Source organism: Calypte anna, chromosome 1 (assembly GCF_003957555.1).
Source record: "Calypte anna isolate BGI_N300 chromosome 1, bCalAnn1_v1.p, whole genome shotgun sequence".
NCBI lineage: Eukaryota > Metazoa > Chordata > Aves > Apodiformes > Trochilidae > Calypte > Calypte anna.
The window spans coordinates 67,376,326-67,397,607 of NC_044244.1; the positions used below are offsets into that span (position 1 = coordinate 67,376,326).

The following is a 21,282-nucleotide window of genomic DNA, read 5'->3' on the forward strand; positions in this document are numbered from 1 at the left end:
ATGAGGACTGGGGTAAAGATCCCGTAATGAGTCTGTACATCCATAAATCCATGGGTCCTGAGGGGATGCAACCACGGGTGCTGAGGGAGCTGGCTGATGTCATTGCCAGGCTGCTCTCCATCATCTTTGGTAAGAGATTGGGAACAGAAGAGGTGCCTGAGGAACTGGAGGGAAGCAATTATCACTCTCAGTCTTCAGGAAAGAGTTCTGAGGTAACTACTGACTGATAGGGTAGTGAGGTGGATCGAGAGCTGGTTGAAGGACAGAAGCCAGGGAGCTGTAGACAATGGGATGGAGTCTAGTTGGAAGTCTGTTTCCAGTCCCACAAGGGTCAGAACCAGGACCATTACTATTCAATATATTTACTGATGACCTCAGTGAGCAAATAGAGTGTATTGTCAGCGAGTTTGCTGATGACACAAAACTGGGTGGAGTGGCTGACACCCCAGAAGGCTGTGCTGCCATTCAGAGGCACCTAGACTTACTGGAGAGTTGGGCAGGGAGAAATTTAATGAATTTAAATAAGGGCAAATGTAAAGTCTTGCATCTGGGAAAGAACAACCCCAGGTACCAGTATAGGCTGGGGACTGAGCTGCTGGAGAGCAGCACAGAGGAAAGGGACCTGGGGGTGCTGGTGGATGGAAGGATGACCATGAGCCAGCAATGTGCCCTTGTGGCCAAGAAGGCCAATGGCATCCTGGGGTGCATTAGAAGGGGGTGGTTAGTAGATCCAGAGAGGTTCTCCTCCCTCTCTACTCTGCCCTGGTGAGGCCACAGGTGGAATACTGTGTCCAGTTTTGGGCCCCTCAGTTCCAGGTTCTTCTGGAACTTCTGGATTGAAAGAGTCCAGTGCAGAGCAATCAAGATGACTGAGGGAGTGGAACATCTCCCTTGTGAGGAAAGGCTGAGGGAGCTGGGAATCTACAGCTTGGAGAAGAGGAGACTGAAGGACGACCTCAGACATGTTTATAAATATGTAAGGGGCGAGTGCCAGGAGGATGGAGTCAAGCTTTTCTCAGGGTTGACTAACAATAGGACAAGGGCAATGGTTATAAACTGGAGCACAGGTGGTTCCAGATAAATATGAGGCAGAATGTTTTCACTGTGAGGGAGACAGAGCACTGAACAGGCTGCCCAGGGAGGTTGTGGAGTCTCCTTCCCTGGAGACATTCAAAGCCCCCTGGATGTGTTCCTGTGTGACCTCCTGTAGGTGACCCTGCTCTGGCAGGAGGGTTGGACTTGATAATCTTTTGAGGTCCCTTCCAACCCCTAACTTTCTATTATTCTATGAAAATCAAATTAAATTATTGTATCCAGTGTCACTTTAATTTCACTGCATCATTTTGTGACACTGCTCAAAATACTACCTGAACACCTTTTATGTTAGAAGACTTTCACTCTCATGAGGATGAATGGACTCAGAAACAATGACAGTGTCCTTCAGTGGAGCATTGAGCTTTATAGGACTCAGCTCTTTTGCCCACATACAAGTGCATAGCATCATGCTGGGTGCCCAAAAGTGTCTGCAACATCCACACCATATAACATAGGTCCTCCAGCAGATCCAAGTCCTTCTAGAATGACAGGTGAGACACCTAGCACATCCTCAAAGGCACTAGAAACCTGTGTTTGTTAAACAGAACCAAACCCATGAGTGGGAATTCAGGTTGAGACTAGGACAGCTACAGTTAGATGTCTAGGCATGAGCTTGGTGATGAAATCCTGCTGTAACCAATTACTAATTTCATCCTCAGGTATTTGTATCTGCAAAGGACTTGTATGTTTAGCATTGAACCCATGGAGACCATATGTATGATGACACTCTAAATTCACATTTACACAGCTGAATCCTGCCCCTTGGTAATCCAGGCTTGACAGCTAAATTGCTCTGTTCTGGGCACTTAGGTTGGGTGCATCTATAGGCACTTTTCTATAGATGTCCACAGTGGCTGATTTCATAACTACCAGATTTGGTTTGCTTCCTGGCTTTTCTAGATCTCTGTTTATACCATGCCTATAGCACACTCAGCCACATCTTTAAGCATCTGTGGTACCTGCCATTCTCCTAGCTGCTCACACAAAGAGGTGATAAAATTGCTATTGGGTCTCTTCCTGAACTTAACTGCAGAGGGGGAGAATAATCAAGAACTGGTCGGTAAATAAGGGTTTAGATTGTTCAGTCATAAGTAAAGCATTTGATCTGGAATCACTAAAATCTTTTAGGAACTGGAAGGGATAGAATGTAGAAATTTGCAGTGGTGGAGAACAGGATTTGAAGGCTTATCAGCTGATTATGGTCTTACACTGAAATAGGAGTGCCTAAACCAGGTGCACTCTCCAGGAAGAGGTCTGCTGTAGTCACAGGTCTCCCAAGTTAGAATTTCAGCAAAACTAGGAAGAGGCAACTAGTTCAGATACTGTCACTGGTAATTACTACTTCTAAAGTTTTCTAAAAAGGTCAGGCAGCTGGCTCAGAACTGCAAGACTCTGAGGTCTTTTAGAGATTTGATGAGCACTGGTAAGGGCAAAAAGTAAGATTGGTGGGAACTGTATGGCCACTGTGTCTATTCAGAGCACCTTACAAATCTAAGACTCAGCTGATCAGAAAATTGCTAAGAGTTGTGTAATTAGAGTAAATTGCAGAGCAGATGAAAATTGCAGAATTAGATGAAGATCATTTCACTATAGTTCCTTATGTTAACCCTGAGCTAAACTGGTGCATTCATGTGTTTCCCTTTGTCACTGTTTTGCTGTTTTGTCCCTTCCTTTTCACTGTCTCCTCACCTTTGCCTGTGTTATCTAACCTTTCTTTAGCTGCTGCAGGGGTTTTTCTGATGCTATGCCATATGTTTTTACTTGTATAATGTAGCTCAACAGCCTTCATAAAAGAATAGGACTTTTAGCGGAGTGTTAGTGAATGTAGAATTAAATTTGATATGCAAAACTATCTGCAAGAACAAGCAGTTGCTTTGTACTGTGCTTCATGAATCAACTGAAAGCTAGATTAAGCTGGTACCAGCCTGTTCTCAGGCTGTTTTCATTTTATTATTGTGTATTCAATAATCACTTGGCACCACAGAGGATTTAGCTAAAAAAAAATTCCTAGTTGTTCAGATTCATCTGTCACTGTATGTTTTCATCAAAGATGGGTTGCTGGCCATTATGTGAACAATCCCATGTTTGATCAAAAACTGATCTGATAGCAAGAAGGGTTATGAAACTCTTGAATTATTTCTATTTGTGCATTTTGAATTTCATTTCTCCTCTCGAAGTTACTGCTTAAAATTTACTCTCACTAATAATTTTCTGAGACTTGAGAAACATTGGCATGGCTAGGATTTTAGCAAAAACTTTCTCAAATTACTTTTACATGAGATACTTGACAGTAAAAAGTAGCTTATAAAACTGGGAACATTCTCAATGTGCTTGTTTTATGGTCATCTGTACAATAGACACAGTAGCTTGAAGTTTGTTTTTTAGGAATTCTTTCAAGGCAAAAGCTAAATTGTGGTTGTAGGGCTTGATTTACATTAATTTCACAGGTGATGGCAATCCACTTTTCACTGAGTGGATTATACTGATAAGTAGTGCTACATACTGCCGGGAAAGGGGTAAGCAAGTGAACTGCTGCAGACAAACAGCAAGCACCAGAATAGCCACCCCCAGTGCTTTTCTGAAAATAATAAGTGGTGCTTTTATGTTGATTTCTTTTGAATGCAGAATGAAATTGAAATCCTGAAAGCTGAAAATGACCGTTTAAAGGCAGAGACTGGAAATACTGGGAAGCCTGCCCGGCCCTCGTCAGAGTCATCAAGCAGCACATCATCTTCTTCGTCACGGCAGTCACTAGGACTTTCTCTGAACAATTTAAACATGACAGAATCTGTCACATCAGGTAAACATAATTTTAGCACACACATGCATCAGCAATTAGTAGCAATTTATTATTTTTACCCTCTTAATGGGCCATATGTAAGAAGCGTACCTAAAAATAAAAAAACCCCTTCATATAATTTATGTAAACTTCAGATATACATTTGCTAGTGGACAGGAGGAAGAACGGTTGCAGCATTTGTGAAAATGGAGCTTTTAGCAGGTTCTGAATAAAAGCTTGTTCATTATGTTTGCTTAGTTCCTAGCTATGATACTATCTAGTCAGTAATCTAACTAGTCTTTGCTAATTTACAGTTTTATTTGAAAAGGATAATACTTGTTGCAGTGTATTTGACAACTGTATAGATACATTCTCGTGTCCCTTTATGACAAATATGAGTATAGAATACAAAACTTTATTTTTTTGTTTACGTATCTTTTATCCTTCAGTTTTCATTTTGTATTTGCAAGTGGGGAAGAAGGTGGTGTGATTTAGCTTTATGCCTAACATTTTTTAATGTGGTATAGCTAGTTACCCTATTGGACCAAATTCCCATTTATCATAGGAACCAAACCCTGCCTGCCTTATTTAGCACTCTCATTGTCTTCTGTGAATCCTGAACATTAACATTTGATTATTTTCCATGCCACAGACTTTATGATAATAAACTCTCTACACTTGTTTTAATAATGTAGCCAAGAACAGAAGTGCTGTTGCTAACATTAGAACCAGGAGCAGAGCAGCAGCAAAGCAACGTTCATTACTGTAGACTCCACAGAAAGTATAATGCAGTCTCTGGAAGCAATGAGAATTGCTAATTATTGCAGACAGAGTCTAGGCAAGAGTACAACCAGGGATGTGCCAAACTTCCTGACTATAATTTGGATTGACATATTGGTTCTAAATGTTTTTCTAGAATGCAAAGTAATTACTTTGGTTATAAGAAATTAAGGAGAACTGGGAACTAAGCTCAGAGGGCTAATGAGGGCTTGGTTCATCATACTGGAGCCTTTTGTCTCCAGATCGCTGGGGTCATCTGGAAATGACCAAAGCTATCCAGTGCCACTTCTTATCACCTACTTTGTACCACTTACCTCCAGGTAGGACAGGGTGGCAAGCTGGGGAGGGTCTCAGTGGTCAGAGACATGGATATTTTAGTCAGTCACTGGAGTAAAAAGGAGCAAACAAAGATCAGTACCAGACTGTCTGTACTGTCTGATGAAAAGACAGATAGCTGAGACGAGAAGTGAGCCAGAGCCACCACAGTGCACCTGAGGAGGAGACCCAGCAGAAGCTAATTAAGGCAGGTAGTAGCACCATGACATTAGACCCTCTTGGGAGCTTTGACATAGACCCTTGTGTCAGTGAGAGGGTGAGCTTTTAGGAGAAAGTGGACATTTTTTTCCCAGTCATAGACTGGCACCTCATTCCTAAAGACTTCATATGTAAAAGGTAACATAAAGGTCATTTGAGATTTAAAATTTTCAAAGGGATGATGAGGTATATTGCAAACTGCCTCCAGATGCACTATGACTTTCTGAAAACTCTTAAGCTTTGTCAAGTATGCTGAAATATATCAGTGAAACACTCAGTGTGGGTGGCATAGAAAAACTGGCTGCCTGAAACAAAATAAACATAACAATAAATAAATAAAAAAAAAACCAAAACCCAAAAAGAAACCTCAACAGCCGCAGAATCTGATTTCTAGATCAGGTTGTCAGCTGTGAGATATTGTACATGAGGATTTATTTTTAATATGTTCATTGAAGTCATATTCACAAATTCTTTTTTGGTTTTGCTTTTCTGCTTTGAGCAAGCGATTGAATATTACTGGTACCTTTTAACTTGAGTGAAATCTGACCTTGTGCAAACTATGACATGAACTTTATGCTTTTCTTCAATCACCGCAATAAGAACAGGCAGGATTACTGTGCTGGCCTTTGAAGAAAATGCAAATCCATCACATCTCCTATTTTGATAGTTTAAATGTCTAGCAGTAGAATCTGAGAGAACTTCTAGAGGAAGACAGCAGTTTTATCCCTTGTCATAAAGTGGCAGGCTCAGCCTTCAGTCAGAAACTTGGCCTTCTGCTTCCTCATTTTAGGAGCTAGCAAGGAGGTAGAAACAGGCACAGAGCAGATCAGAATCACTCTTTACCTCCAAGAAAAATGAAACTTTTTTTTACAGGAATAGTGAGTGCGGAGTCCCATACTCTGGAGGGCTGGAAAGTGGTTTCTCTAATGGATACTGCTTGTCAGCCTGTATTGTGGGGTTAAATAAGACTATGCCATGTGTACAGAAGGTAAAGAAATTGGCTGGGAAGAGAATTCTGGTTTACTTAGCAGTGAACGTATCAATGCAAGAATTTATTGCTTTTCTTCTTACAGTATTGTAAAGGCTATGAGTCCCCAAAGATATGAGCTTAGGCTTTACACAATAATTATGGACATATGGTAATTCTGAACAGGTTCCAGGAAGAAAAGCAAAGGCAAGAATATAAGCAAGAATTTGTTTACTTAGGGTTTCCCGATTCATTTCTTAGTGATTAAAGGTCCTAATAATGCTTGAAAAAATATCAAACTGAACCTTATTTTCCCCTCCAACAGAAAAGGTGAATGAGGAATAAATACAGATCAAAATGTTTGGAAGTTATTCTGATTGCAGCCTTTCTTTTCAACCAAAAAATCCTCTGAACATATTTCAAACTGATGATGTGAACATAACTGACATGATTTGTCAGGTTCATCACTTTCTTTCCCTTCTTTTATTGCAGATATTATGTTGGATGATGTCACTGATGGAGCACTCCACAAAGAAGGGCACAGTGTGAAAATTTTAGTCACTATAAACAAGGGCTATAGTCGAGCCAAGGTAAGTTCATTACCCAAAGGTCTGGATGTATAATTATAGCTCAAGCAAATTGTGCAGTACAGTAGCTCAACTTGCTTCTATATTTTAAGGCAGAAATTAAAGGTAATTGTTGTAAATATGCCAGGTCTTGTCATCTGTGCTTAACAAAGTTAAGCACTCTGTAGACTAAAATCATATAGCAGCCTTCTGTCTTCATGGTGGCTCAGACACTACTAACTCTCAATTTAATTAGGAATAGGATGTTCTGGGACTTGCTATCTCCATTTAAAAGTCATTATAAATTAGATCTATGCCTTGGACCCCATAGGGTGCAACTATGAATATGCTGTTCAGGTTATAAATTTGGAATTGCATTGCCATGTATTCATATTCTGCATTTAAAAAAATATAAACACAATGCAACTTTTATTTATGTTTAGCTCCTTATAAATAGAGATACAACCTAGAGCAAAATCAGATCCTGTATGGCCTTCATTATAAATATGCAACAAAGTAGTATCATCTATTCTTATTTCTGTCACAGAGATCATTAACAAAGTTGTAACATCATATTCTAAGTAGTATTTGTTTTCACTGGGAATATGAATCTTGATTGGAAATTTAATTACCACCATTTTTAGTCCCAATTTTCAAAAATTTCTCTCTGCAGGATCAAAAATCGTATGTATATCTGATAGGATCAATTGGAGTCAGTGGAAAAACAAAATGGGATGTTTTAGATGGTGTAATCAGGCGTCTCTTCAAGGTAAGACAGTGAAAAATTAGCTCAAGGATTAATTCAGTTTTCTTTTTCACTTAAAAAAAAATCTGCATTCTTTGGGTTGTCTTGCCAAGTTTTTTCTTGTTTTGATTTTTGACAATTAGCTAACATCACTACTAAACTTCATTCTTAATGTTGCTGTTTCATGTTTGTAGACAGTACTCTGTTGAATGTGACTGCAAGAATCTCCCTGTCAAGTGATCTCACCTATATCAAAATGTTTTTCCAAAATAATTTAGTTCAATAACCATTTATATGTCTTGTCTTTTCATATAATTTCAGGAATATATTTTTCGAGTGGATCCAACTACTAGCCTGGGTTTAAGCTCTGACTGCATTGCTAGCTATTGTATAGGGGATGTAATTAGAGCCCATAGCCTAGAAGTACCTGAACTGCTGCCTTGTGGATATCTGGTTGGGGATAATAATGTCATCACTGTGAATCTGAAAGGTAAAACACCAAGAATATTTTTGCAGATACAGTAGAGGTTTTCAATGCAGTCACCCATCCCTTCATATTTTTTTCCTTTCACCTGACCTTTCTATATTCTGCCTCCAGTTCAAGGACTAATTTATCACATAAGCACTCTGTATGACATTTTATGGCTGTTAACACAGTGGGGCATTTGAATACTATGAATATCTCTGTTTTCCTCTGCCTGACTGCCAGATCACAGAAAAGTACAGATTTCTACAAATTTTCTGGCACAAAAAAACAACCCCAAATCAGAGGTTATGATAAGAAATATTTATGCCCTTTCAAGTTCTGCAGGAAAAAATTCAATACAGTTCAAAAGATACAGGGATCTGCTACTGGAGGGGAGAGAGACCTTCAGAATAACTAGGCATACATTGATGAGACAACCACTATCCATTGTGGCTGTCGCCTTGACCTTTTTTTTGTCATGATTGCCTGTAGTGTCTGAAACATACATCTTTGCCTCATTGAGCCTTCTCTTCACATTTGCTTAATTTTATCTCTCCCAGACATCTTGTGTGTCTACCACTGTTTAATTTTTTGCCCTTGTGCAAGGATGTAAGCATTTCTACAATAATTAAGCCCTTGACAGGAATTTAATTTAGGTAGAAGAATCTTACCTTGCTTTGAGCATGTGGCAGTGAAGCAATCAGGTGCTGGACCAAACCAATACCTACCTTAGAATCACACAGTCATAGAATGGGTAGATTCTAGATTCCATTCTTCCTAATGTCTAGCCTAAATCTCTCCTCTTCAAGTTTTAAACCATTTGCCCTTGTCGTCTCACTGCACACCCATGTAAAAAGCCCTACCCCAGTTTTCTTGCAGGTCCCTCTCAGATATTGGAAGGTTGCTATAAGGTCACCTCAGAGCCTCCTCTTCTCCAGGCTGAACAACCTCAGCTTCTTTAGTCTTCACAGGGGAGGTCTCCAGCCGCTCTGATCATTTGTGCTTCTCCTCTGGAGATGTTCCAGGAGCTCTGTGTCCTTCTTGTGCTGGGGACTCCGGAACTGGACACAGCACTCCAGGTGGAGTCTCACAGGAGCAGAGCAGAGGGGGAGAATCATCTCCCTCAATGGGCTGTCTGTGCTTCTTTTGATGCAGCCCAGGACCCAGTTGGCTTTCTGGGCTGCAAGCTCACACTGCTGGCTCATGTTGAGATTCTGGTTCACCACCAACCCCAAGTCTCTCTCTTCATGTCTGCCCTCAATCCTTTCTCCTCCCAACCTGTATTCATGCATGGGATTGCCTCAACCCAGCTGCTGAACCTTGCCCTTGGCCTTGCTGAACTTCATGCAGTTTGCACGAGTTCAGTTCTTGAGCCTGTCAAGGTCCCTCTGGATGCCATCCCTTCCCTTCAGCGTGGTGACTTCACCACACAGTTTGGTGTCATCAGCAAACTTGCTGAGCATGCATTTGATTCCACTGTCCATGTCACTGACAAAGATGTTGAACAGCACTGGTCTGAGTACTGAGCCGTGAGGGACACCACTTGTCACACATCTTTATTTGGACACTGAGCCATTGATCACAACTCTAAAGGCCACCAAATTAGTCAAGCAGGACTTGCCCTTAGTGAAGCTGTCACCAATCACCCCTTTGTGACCTGCTTGCCTTAGCAGAGCTTTCAGGAGGAGCTACTCCATCATCTTGCCAGGCACAGAGGTGAGACTGACTGGCCTCTAGTTCCCTGGGTCTTCTTTTTTTTCAATTTTTGAGAAAGGGTGTTATATTTCCCCTTTTCCATTCAGAGGAAACTTCACCAGACTGCCATGACTTTTTGAATATGAAGGACAGTGGCTTTGCAACTTCACCCACCAGTTCTCTCAGGAGCTATGGGTGAATCCCATCAGTTCCCATGGATTTGTTCACCTTTACGTTCTTTAGGTGGTCTCAAACCTGCTCTCCATCTACAGGGGGAGGATCTTCCTTTTCACAGTCCCTGCCTTTGGCTTCTGTAACATGGAGGGTGTAACCAGAGTCCTTGCTGATGAAGACAGAAGCAAAGCAGTCATTGAGTATCTGCCTTCTCTGCATCTTGGGTGACTAGCTGTCCTGTTTCCTTCTGGACTGGGCCCACACTTTCCCTAGTCCTCCTCTTATCATTGACATACCTATAGAAAGTTTTCCTGTTGTCCTTAACCCCTCCTGCCAGTTATCTCTGCTTTTGCTCTCCTAACCTCATCTCTCATTTCTCTGACTGCTTCTCTTTACTTCTCCCAGGTTATCTGTCCTTCCTTCCATCAGCTGTAAACATTTTTTTTTATCCTTAAGTGTGTCCACGAGTTCCTTGCTCATCCACATTGGCTTCCTGCCACTCCTGCCTGCCTTCCTCTTCACTGGGACATGCAGGAGGTGATCCTTGAAAATGGACCAGCTTTCCTGGGCTCTCTCCCCATCCAGGGCTTTATCCCATTGTACTCTACTAATCAGATCCTGGTCAGTCATGGTCACTGCAGCCTGGTTTCCCATTAATTTTTACTTCGCTCTCCATCTCATATCCGTCGGTGAGATCAAGGTCTAACAAAGCTCTTTTTCTGGTTCGTTCCTCTACTATTTGGAGCAGAAAGTTGTCATCAATGCATCAACTTCCTGGAGTGCTGGTGCTTTGCTGTGTTGTCCCTCCACCCAGTTGGGGTGACTGAAGTCCCCCATGAGGACCATGGCTTGTGAGTGCAAAGCAGCTTTTATCTGTCTAAATGGGCTTTATCCACGTGGCCATCCTGGTTGGGTGGCCTGTAGCAGACCCCCACTATGGTACCACTTGCCCCTGACTTCCCTTTAATCCTGACCCATAGGGTCTCTGTCAGCTCCTCACCCATCCCCACGCAGAGCTCCATGGGCTCCAGCTGATCAGTGATGTAGAGGGTAACATCCCCTCCTCTTTTGCCTTTCCTGTCCTTCCTAAACAGTTTATACCCAGCCATCCCCACACTCAGGTCAAAGGAGTCTCAGTGATACCACGTCTCACCACGTCTCAGTGATACCAATAACACCACAGCCCTGAAGGGCAGGCAGGCAGGCATGTGCAATTTGTCTTGTTTATTCCCCATGCTTTGTGTGTTTGCACAGAGGCATTAGAGGTGTGCCCCCTTCACAGCAGCCTTCTTGGCAGGGTTTGTATCTATCTGTACAAATGCCTTACTGTTGGCCTCTTACATGCCCAGAGTGTCTCTGTCCTTAGTGGGGCAACAACTTTGCATAAGCTGAGCTTTTGATTTCACCCCCAGCATCACCATGCCATCCCTAGGTTCATCTTTAGTCATCACAGTTTTATCCCCTTCCAAACCTAGTTTAAAGCACTCTCAATGAACCCTGCCATCTCTTAATCAAAAATCCTCTTCCTTCTCCTGGATAATTCCGCACCATCCCATGCTAGCAGGTCTAGTGCCATGTAAACATCTGCATGATCAAAAAACCCAAAATTCCACCTATGGCACCAGCTTCTAAGCCACCTGTTGATCAGGTGTGCTTTCCTATTCCTTTCAGCATTCCCTGCCAGTAAAGGAATTGAGGAAAACAACACCTGTACCAGAAAAGATGAAGACAGGCCATTTTTCTTTTCTTTTGTTTCCAGGAGTGGAAGAAAACAGTTTGGACAGTTTTGTGTTTGACACATTAATTCCTAAGCCAATTACCCAGCGGTACTTTAATTTACTGATGGAGCATCGCAGGATTATTCTGTCAGGACCCAGTGGCACAGGAAAGACCTATTTAGCTAACAGGCTGGCTGAATATATTATAACCAAATCTGGCAGAAAAAAAACTGAGGATGCAATTGCAACTTTTAACGTGGATCACAAGTCAAAAAAGGTAAGTTACTCATGAAAAGATACCCTGTTGCTCAATGTGTAGTGAAAATGGAGAGCAGATCCTATTAACTGACATACAGTTGTGTTGCTCAGCATTTTTTCTGAAGAAAGTCAGTTTCCCATCCCAGTGAGGGACAGCAAACAGGTCTTTCTATTTTAAAGAAACCATTGAAGCACAGTGAAGGAAGTCTGAATTTTCCCTCACTTGAAATGAAGGATGGATGCATAGTCATATTCCTAAGTAAATTCAATTATCGGGGGGTCTCTAGCTTTTTCATCAGAAAAGGTGGATATATAGCAAGTAATACAAGTTCAGCTTGGTTTTTTTATCATTATATGGTAACAGCCTGTTGTTAGCAAAGGTTTTAGAATGGGAATTTGGAGTTACTGTCTTGGGTTTCAACTTCTTAATCAGCACTTGGATAACTAGAGCTGCAGCCACAGTTTCTGTTGTGCATCAGTCAGGAAGCTGACCATACTAAAAATGCCTCACACATCGTGTCACATTCACAGTGATTTACACAGCTCAGATTATCAAGGTTCTAGCATGACTGCTGTGGTAGCCACAGATAATACTATTCCCTTGCTGTCCTCACTTGGGTATACTCCTCACTTGGTACCCAGGGAAAAGAAAATGAAAGGTTTTGCCCAGAGCTTTCTGATTTGCACAGAACATAATGGAGCTTTTGGATATCTGTTGAATTGCAGCCTGTATGTGGTTTTCTGGTATTGGTGGGGTTATTTTTCCTTTTCCTCTGCTTTATTTCGAATTTGTAGTAGAAAAGAAAAACCAACCTTGTCAAATAGCAAGTGCTTGAATGACACAGATGGTACTATTCCATAGAGGAAGCCCATTATATTCCCTTAGAGACACCTGAAAAAATATTTGTTGAGATAGAAAAAGATGGCACATTGCCAATAAAGAAAAGAAAAAAAAAAATCATATTCTTCTCTGCCTCATCCAGGAAGTAAAATAGTAACAGGAACTTTGTCCATAATACTGAGCATTCCCAACAAAGGCAAAATTGGGTAACTCTAGAGATGTAGCTGTAAAACTTGAATAGCCCAGACCCTCAAGGGCAATAAAATGTTTGGGGGAAAAAATGAAATTTTTTGATTATAGAGAGATCTCTTTTGCTTCAGCACTAAATGGCAGCCAGACCTCTGACAGGAAAAAAAGGATTTACACAATAAACTTCATTATGATGTATAATATAGTATCTCCAAAAGGTCAAGAGGATTTGCTGTGAGAGTGGTGAAAGGAGATATCTGAAGGAGCAGTTTGATATGCCTAAATTATGTGAGATAATTTGGGTGAGATTTTTTAGTATATAAATGTGACACTCATAAAAATGGATGTCAAACAATTCATGTCAGTATCTTAGCCCATTGAGAACGGCATATTTTATTGCAACCTGTTTTCCACTGGAGATAAGATATTTTACCAGAAGGTTTCTGTGGAAATACCAAACAGGAGTATGAATGCTTCAATTACTGGCCCTGTGTTTAGTGCCTTTGAGTTTTCTAACATGTGGCTTCGGTGTTGCCCTCAGAAAGTCTTCCTGCCTGTTCTGATCTGGCTGAATGATCCACAGTGGATCTGTAGCAGGCTCTTTATCTTTCTGAAAATCTTTTCTACTGAAATTACATCTGTGGTCTAATTGGGTTAATATTTTCTGTGTTGGGTTTTGTTTGGTTTCTGTTAATTTTGCTGAAGGATCTGCGACAGTACCTAGCGAACCTAGCTGAGCAATGCAGTGCTGACAACAATGGTGCTGACATCCCTGTGGTCATCATTCTTGATAACCTCCACCACATCAGTTCACTAAGTGACATCTTCAATGGTTTCCTCAACTGTAAATACAATAAATGGTAGGTAGCAGCTTATCTCTCCCCTGTCACACACCTTTTGCAATTAAAAGGGTAAAAGCTGTTTGTCATTTTACAAAATTAGATGTCCCAGTGGAAACTGAGGCTACATAGGCTGACAACAACAAGACCCTTAGATGCTTGAATCTTTTTAACCCTCTTCAGCCATGTACTTAGGTGTCTGCTTCCCTTTACTTATTTGACTTATATTACTTATATGAATGTAAATGTACCACAGAATGTAATTAAATGCTTGACTGAATTAGAGTCTTACCCTTTTCACCCTCTCACATAACACAAACTCATTACTACTATGAGGACTGCTTAGGAGACGGTAGGAAGAAATACAGTCCATAATAGTTGAATTTGGGATATGTCTGAGCCCATCCAGAAGCAGCTGTGTATCTGACAGACTTACACTTCCTAAAGTTTTTCTGTAGCAGTGCACAAGTATGATTTTTGCCAACTGTCCTTTATTTCCAAACAAGAAAAAAAAATATTGGTTTTCTGGCCTCTAACATTGGCTATTTCTGCTGCAAAAGTGCCATCATAGGAAATTAGCTTCATTAAATGACTGCATGCTGTATCTTCCTAATGAGATTTACTGTCTTCTAAAATTAAAACTCTTAAGCTTATGAAGTACGTGAGGTTGGACTCACCTTATTTATTTCTTTATTACAAATGAGTATTAGTAAACTACAAATGTGCAGAGAAGGAAGTCATACAAAAATAACCATTTAAAAAGGGCATCTCAGAAATATCTAAAACCGTAGACTACAATACATTTAAAATTGGAATTTTCCCTGAATATCTGAAAGGATTCGCCAGCAAAAAAAAACCCAAGACCAAACTGCTACTTTTCTCTTTTCAGTCCCTATATTATTGGAACCATGAACCAGGGAGTTTCCTCTTCACCAAATCTGGAGCTACATCACAATTTCAGGTAGATTCACTCCCTATTTACTGTGGCTGTGTTTGCAGAGCTGTTTCTTAACCCAGTTCTTCAACAAAAATTGATTTTGTGTCTCATCACAGTAAAGTGTTTTAGCTTCTGCATCTCTCTCTTGTATTGATGGGTCTCCAAATAGTGTTGGGAAACAGTGAAAAAACAAGATAATTTCCACAACATCTAGCAAGATGCTGAAGATGCATTGTTGCATTTCATTAGTCTTCAGCATTGTCTTGCACTTACATGGAAACCTCTAATGATTGTGTCGTAGCAGTTGGGAGTAATATGGTTTATTGGAGCAGTTTTATACTTCCTGACTAATGAGACTCAGAAGCTTATGACATTACCCTCATCAGTAAGTTTAAGAGGAAATTATACATTTGCTATTCATTGCTGCCTGACATTTATCCTTTCTACACAGGTGGGTGCTGTGTGCCAATCACACAGACCCTGTTAAAGGTTTTTTAGGCAGATATCTGAGAAGGAAACTGATTGAGACTGAAATAGAAAGGAACATACGCAATAATGAGCTCATCAAAATAATTGACTGGATTCCCAAAACGTGGCATCATCTCAACAGCTTCCTGGAAACGCATAGCTCTTCAGATGTAACAATTGGTGAGTACATTGGTGAAGTGGTTTGAAATAAGGAAGGAAGTTGAGCATTTGAGAGATTTGTAAAGAATATATTATCTTTTTAAAAATTGTCTTCTCTTAATGGGAAGTAGAACATCAGTGTGGGGAATTTCTCTAGCTGCCAGCAAGACTTAAATTAAAACAGAAAGCTTAATGAGACAGTATACATTTCCTGGTATTTCTGCCTTCATTTCTCAAGACTTTCAAGTAAATGATCATAATTTTTAAAAGTCAGAGTTACAAAAAATCACCTCCATAGTAAGTAACTTTCCCTGCTTTCACATTGTAGTATAATTATAGCAATAATAACACTTGGACAGACAGTTAGCAAACTAACAGGTGGGAGATAGATACATACTCAAGGCTTGTTAGTGGAATAACTATGTTAGCAAATAAATCATCCTGTCACATAGCTTTGCCCATAAAGCTTCTAAGTGTCCACAAGGCTCTAGAACTGGAGAGGGCAATGCTACTCCATTTTTAATAACAGGAGATAATGAGGAGATGGCTCTGTCATTGTAGTACTGCATAAGTATTGTTTGCTTAGATACTATTTTTTTGATTCTTAGAAGGTTATTTTCAGTGTATACTGTAGTTCTACTTTTTTTAATGCACAACTTGACATCTCAGGTCCCCGCCTCTTCCTTCCTTGCCCTATGGATGTTGATGGGTCCAGAGTATGGTTCACAGACCTCTGGAACTATTCCTTGGTGCCCTATCTTCTGGAAGCTGTGAGAGAAGGACTTCAGGTATGTCATTTGTTTCCTAGCAATTACTTCTAACCAGTTTCCTAGGCTTTCTCTAGGCTACTTTTAATCAATGCATCCAACTACGAATGCTGTTGCATTTGCAAGAAGAAATCTGTGGAGAAATCAGAGAAACCAGCCTTGAACTATCTCTGCCCTCTACTAAAAACTGAGCTATTTTGCCTTCATATCTTACATTGCTTGCATTTCCCATAGTTTTGTTTCTCTTTTTATCATTATGTGGGCTAAGATTTCCTCCTGCAGTACTTACTTTGGTAACAGTGTTATCAGATCAGAGTGCTTCATAGTTGCCCCTACCTTGTGCTCTCCAGAGCGAAGTGTCCGCAGCGATTATATTGATTGTTAATGAACTATTAAAATTTATTCTACTTTAATAGAAAGAGGGCTACAAATAGATTTGCTGTGATCAGCACCATGAGATGTCCCATCTAAGTTAAGATTTCAGACCATTCCACATTTTTGCAGCAAATCCTGAAATTATTCTTGTCTTTTTCTTTTCCCCCCCCCCCATTTCTTATTCGTCTTTCTTATTTTTTCTTTTCCTTTTATGCACTATAGTTCCATGTTCTCTGAAAAGACACGTTGTGGACACTCAGTTTTTATGGCACTGAAAGAAATTACTGCATGGAGCAGAGGGCATTGTTATAGATTAGTCAGAGAACTGTGTAAGCAGCTTTGGTTTCTTTATTGCCTCGTAGTGATAACTGATGCAATGGTGGTTTAGAATCTAGCCTATTGAATACCTCACACTTTCCTAAAACTGCTTATCTCTCTGGGAATTACAGAGTGTTTATGCCTTGTACAAAAAACCTGCCAAATATCTGATAAAAGAGCTATGGTGACATTAACAACATTTGGTTAGACCAGCTAGAAAAATGCAGTGATACTCTTCATGCTCATATTTTCCCAAGTATATAGGGTACCTACTTAAATTAATACTTCAGTTCTGGAGCAGAAGGTGGCAGCATATAGAAGAAAATGTGTTGCTTCTTGAGCTGTTCCAATTTTCAGCTGCTTTGGATGGCTTCCATAGAATAACATTATTAATAATAAACAGAAATCTTTTTTATGATATAATTATATGTTCCTGGAACCAGGAACGGGTAGAATATGCCTTTTTAGCCTGGTACTTTGCAAACTCACTTGTCAGACAGAGAATTTACAAGCCTTGCTCCAGATTCCAGAAAAGATTTAATCACTGTTAATCTCAGCTGAGGGGAAGTGCTGCCTACAGCCTGGAGTTAGCTTGTCACCTCCCTGGAAAACATTTCCTTTTGGCTTGTTTAGGTTAGGTTTATTTTAGCAGCCTGGCCTCTGTATAGGCCATAAGGAGCCTGAGTATCTCTGTAATACAGGGAACTTGGCTGCCTAAACTGGAGCTCTGGATTCAGCAAGTGCCTGGGAGCAGGTGTTGCACTGATAAGCACATCTCATCTCTCTGGCTTTAGCACTGAAATCCTTCACTGTTTTACTGCCTTGAGGAGTGCAGGCTATTTAGTTTCTCTATGAATATATGTCCTACAAATATACTGCTGCTTGGATTGTCTGTGAGGCTGCTTGAGCTAAGAGAAATCACAGATAGCCCTGATGACTGGCTCCCCATCCCAGTGTGTCATTGCCTCAGCTAAAGGGCATCTGTAATGCAGCACCCAAGGGGCTCTCAGCTAACACGTTACTCCTGAGCAGCAACGTGGAGCAAGCTGTATTTTAGTGAGGAAGCTACCAGACCTCCTAAAGTTTAAGCATTCTCTTTCTTCTTTCCTCTGTCCTCCTTCCAGATTCATAAGAATTTTGTGATTCTTAGAGGGGAAAACCTAACCTTTGTGAATTTCTTCTCTTTGTGAAAGATCTCAAAGTTAAGGTGGGGACAGATGTCTGCTTCTGCATCCCATTTTGCTTGGAGAGAACAATCTGTACTGACATTTCCTCATTCAAAAAAATCCAATTAATTTGAATGGTCTGACTTAATTTCACTGATACACCTTAAGTGAATTGCCTAAAGGTCTCATTTCTCATTTTATCAAAAGTTTGTGGCTCCCACTGCTGCCTACACGTATCACTAGTTATGGAGTGCTTTTCACCTTGCAGCCCCTTTGCATATTGATGGAGCACTAATGGAGATAAGGGCTTTTGAATGTCTTACCATACCCAAGTGCTGAGCATATTTGAAAGCAAGCCCTTTACCTCAGTGGTTTAGATTTTTTTGATCACTTCTGTCTGCTTTGACAGCAGGTACTGCAAACTCTGTAGGATACTTACCTGTGTTATATCCATAATGCAGATGTATGGTAAGAGGGCACCCTGGGAGGATCCCTCCAAGTGGGTGGCTGATACCTATCCATGGAGCTCTGCATCTCTGCAGCATGACTGGCCAGCATTACTTCAGCTGAGACCAGAAGATGTTGGTTATGAAGGTTATGCATCAGCAAAGGAAGGAACAACCTCAAAGCATGTTCCACAGACGGATACAGAGGGGGATCCCTTGGTAAGATTTAAACTCTGGGGAAAAGGCTTTTCAAAATGCACTTCTCTGTCACATGTTAAATTGTTCACTGTAAGGAAAAAAAAAAAATCTACTTTGCACCTGTTCCAAAATGGGCTTTTAAAATTAATCCAACTGTAATTTATTAAAGAGGCTGAACAAAAAAGGAAAATGAAGCAGGAGGGCAGGTATCACTGGCATGTTAGTGTGTCCCTAAGTTGTGTGCATTTCCCATCTGCCCAGAAATGTATCTTGTCTTCATCATTATCATGGTGGGAACTGCTCTTCAGCAACTTATTAATCAGTTTATTATAAAAACACTTTTCCAGGTTGGGTAGTCCTTCATCTACATTCTACAGATGAAGGACTCAGAAATTTACATTATCTAATTTGTCTATCATAGAGAATTTAGGAGGAATGCAAATTAGACAGCCAACCTCCCATTCCTCAGAGTATTTCAAGATAACTGATGACTGAATGACATTCTTAATGTAAAAAGTTGCAAATGTGGTGGCATTAAAAGGTAAGAGGTTGATTTCCCTCAATGCCATTTATTATTTTCTATAAATATGATCCCAGATATTTGGGTTTACAGTTGACTTCTCTGATAACTGACTATTAAATTGCATATATTTAACTGCTATTCTTGTACAGTGCTTTCTCTATAGACTGCCTTTATCACAATTCAAAATAGCATTTTAGAGAACTTCGGCATTTCTGGAGGAATACAGGCAGCCCTCATAAAAGAGAGTTTCTCAGAGGAGAATTCATTTAAGTGCTAAGAAACTGGTTCCTCAGCCTCAATGAAGTGTTTGGTATCCAAGCCCAGACCTTGCATCCTGAGCAAGTGTGGAAAATCACCTCATTTGATCTCCTGCTTTGCAGCCCACAAGCTTTGGGGTCATTGTTTGGTACTGTGATTTGGGTTGCCAGTGAGTGTATTGGTCAGGCTTCCAGCACATATGCATCACCCCCAGAAAAGTGGAAATACCAGGGCAGCTCAAGTTTAGTAGAGTGTCAGCCTTGCTCCCTGCACACTGTGATCAGCATCTGTTTTCAGCATCTGTTTCTGACTGCTCATCAGAAGTTTGAAACCTGTGAAAGGAGAGCTTGTCCCTGTCTGCAGCAGAGCTCACAGACATTGTGCTTGGGGAAACAGAACATTGCACATGCAGACTCTGCTGCAAACCCACCATGTGCATCCTGTGTTCTCAAACATGGTTACCTATTAAACCTTCTGCACTAACTACCTGATAGCATTCCAGAGTGTTAAACACAGTTTAATGCCTAGAGAAAACTTCCCAAGCTGCACAGGTTGAAACCTTAGAGATGTAAGGGTTCCTGAGCAAACACACTAGAATACCTCTTTCTCTTTGATTTTTCATTGCCTATTTTTTGTTATGACAGTGCATTTGTTCCTTTAAAAACACTAAAGCAATGTCAACATGACTTGCAGCCCTAAGCATGCTGACAAAAGCCTATGTTTTATAAATAAAATCCTGATCGCTACGCAGAATTAGGTGTCAAGCATCCAAGTGATTCTCTGGGACTTAATGCTGCCTTTTGATGATTTTTCAGATGAACTTCAGGTTCTAATAATCCTCAAATTATGTGGGAGCTCTACTCTCCTGGGTAGGAGGATCTGTTGCTGCTCCCCTGCTGAGGTCAGCCCCTCGACAGCAGATGGGACTCTTTTATGAAGCAGCTGGCTCAGTCCACCCTTCTCTTGTTCCCTTCTCGTCTCTCTCTTGCAGAGGGGGTATGTTAGTGTGATTATGTTTTCAGTTGTTTTTCCAATGTAGTGTGTCTACACCATCCAAAAATTATCTGGAAGCATCACTATCTCCAAATAGGGGTCCAGATGTCCAGCTGTGATATATACGGCTTCCTTCCCCTGCCAGTGTTGCAGCTGCAGCCAGTTTCACCTCTGAATTAAAGAGAGTTATCAGGCAGCATCATTGTATCCCTCTGGCTCTTTGGACATTCAAATTTCTATGTAAAGACCAGGAGGCAATGAAAAGGATGCCAGGAGTAATCGCTGACACCTTGCCCTTTCCTAAATCCTTCTGTATGGTGCCCTCAGTTAGATAGCAGCACGTCTCATACAGCAAGGGAGCTTAATTAAATTTTAACATGGTCACTGCAACATTAAATGAGATGAATTATGTAAACATTGTTTTCTTCTTTCAGATGAATATGCTAATGAGGCTTCAAGAGGCAGCCAACTATTCGAGTGCACAAAGCTGTGACAGTGATAGCACCAGCCACCATGATGACATTTTGGATTCATCCCTCGAGTCAACTCTCTGAAAAAGGGACAACCCCCCCCTTGGTGGGGGATTATGGTAAAATTTGTTTCCACTAGACCACTGCCAGTATTAAAACAGCATGCAAAGGTCCTTGAGTGAGAACGATGTGTTGTAGGGAGGCAGGAGACCTAACTGCAAAGTCAGGAAGAAAAATTGAAGTGGAAAGCTTGAATTAGTTTAATTTCAAGGCATTTCAATACATACGGAGCCAAGTGAGACTCCATTTGTCAGCTGGAAAGGTCCCTAGACCAAGGGCATCTAAGCAGATTGCACAAGTGTTAGCCAAACTGGAATATTTTTTTTTTTCCTTTTTCCTCTCTCTTCTCTCTCTCTCTTCCTGGCTTTCTCTATCTCTCTTTCTCCATACAGGTTTACAGTACAACTTCTTTTTGTGTCTTTACCCCACTCCTTGCCCCTTTTAGTTTACCCTGAGGCACTGTATGAACAATGCAGTCTTCTAATTCTCTACTAACCT

General features: G+C 40.8%; 1 protein-coding gene across 1 annotated transcript in view; it reads left to right on the forward strand.

Moving 5' to 3' along the window:
* The window catches only part of NAV3 (neuron navigator 3), a 264,054-nt gene extending 243,119 nt beyond the window's left edge, over positions 1-20,935 (forward strand). The window contains 11 exon segments of the mRNA XM_030463599.1: positions 3,721-3,895; positions 6,648-6,745; positions 7,395-7,490; positions 7,788-7,956; positions 11,561-11,796; positions 13,513-13,667; positions 14,536-14,607; positions 15,035-15,231; positions 15,880-15,998; positions 18,298-18,501; positions 20,689-20,935. Coding sequence (XP_030319459.1) covers positions 3,721-3,895; positions 6,648-6,745; positions 7,395-7,490; positions 7,788-7,956; positions 11,561-11,796; positions 13,513-13,667; positions 14,536-14,607; positions 15,035-15,231; positions 15,880-15,998; positions 18,298-18,501; positions 20,689-20,808 — 1,641 coding nt within the window. The 3' untranslated portion in view covers positions 20,809-20,935.
* The last annotated feature ends 347 nt before the right edge of the window (positions 20,936-21,282 follow it).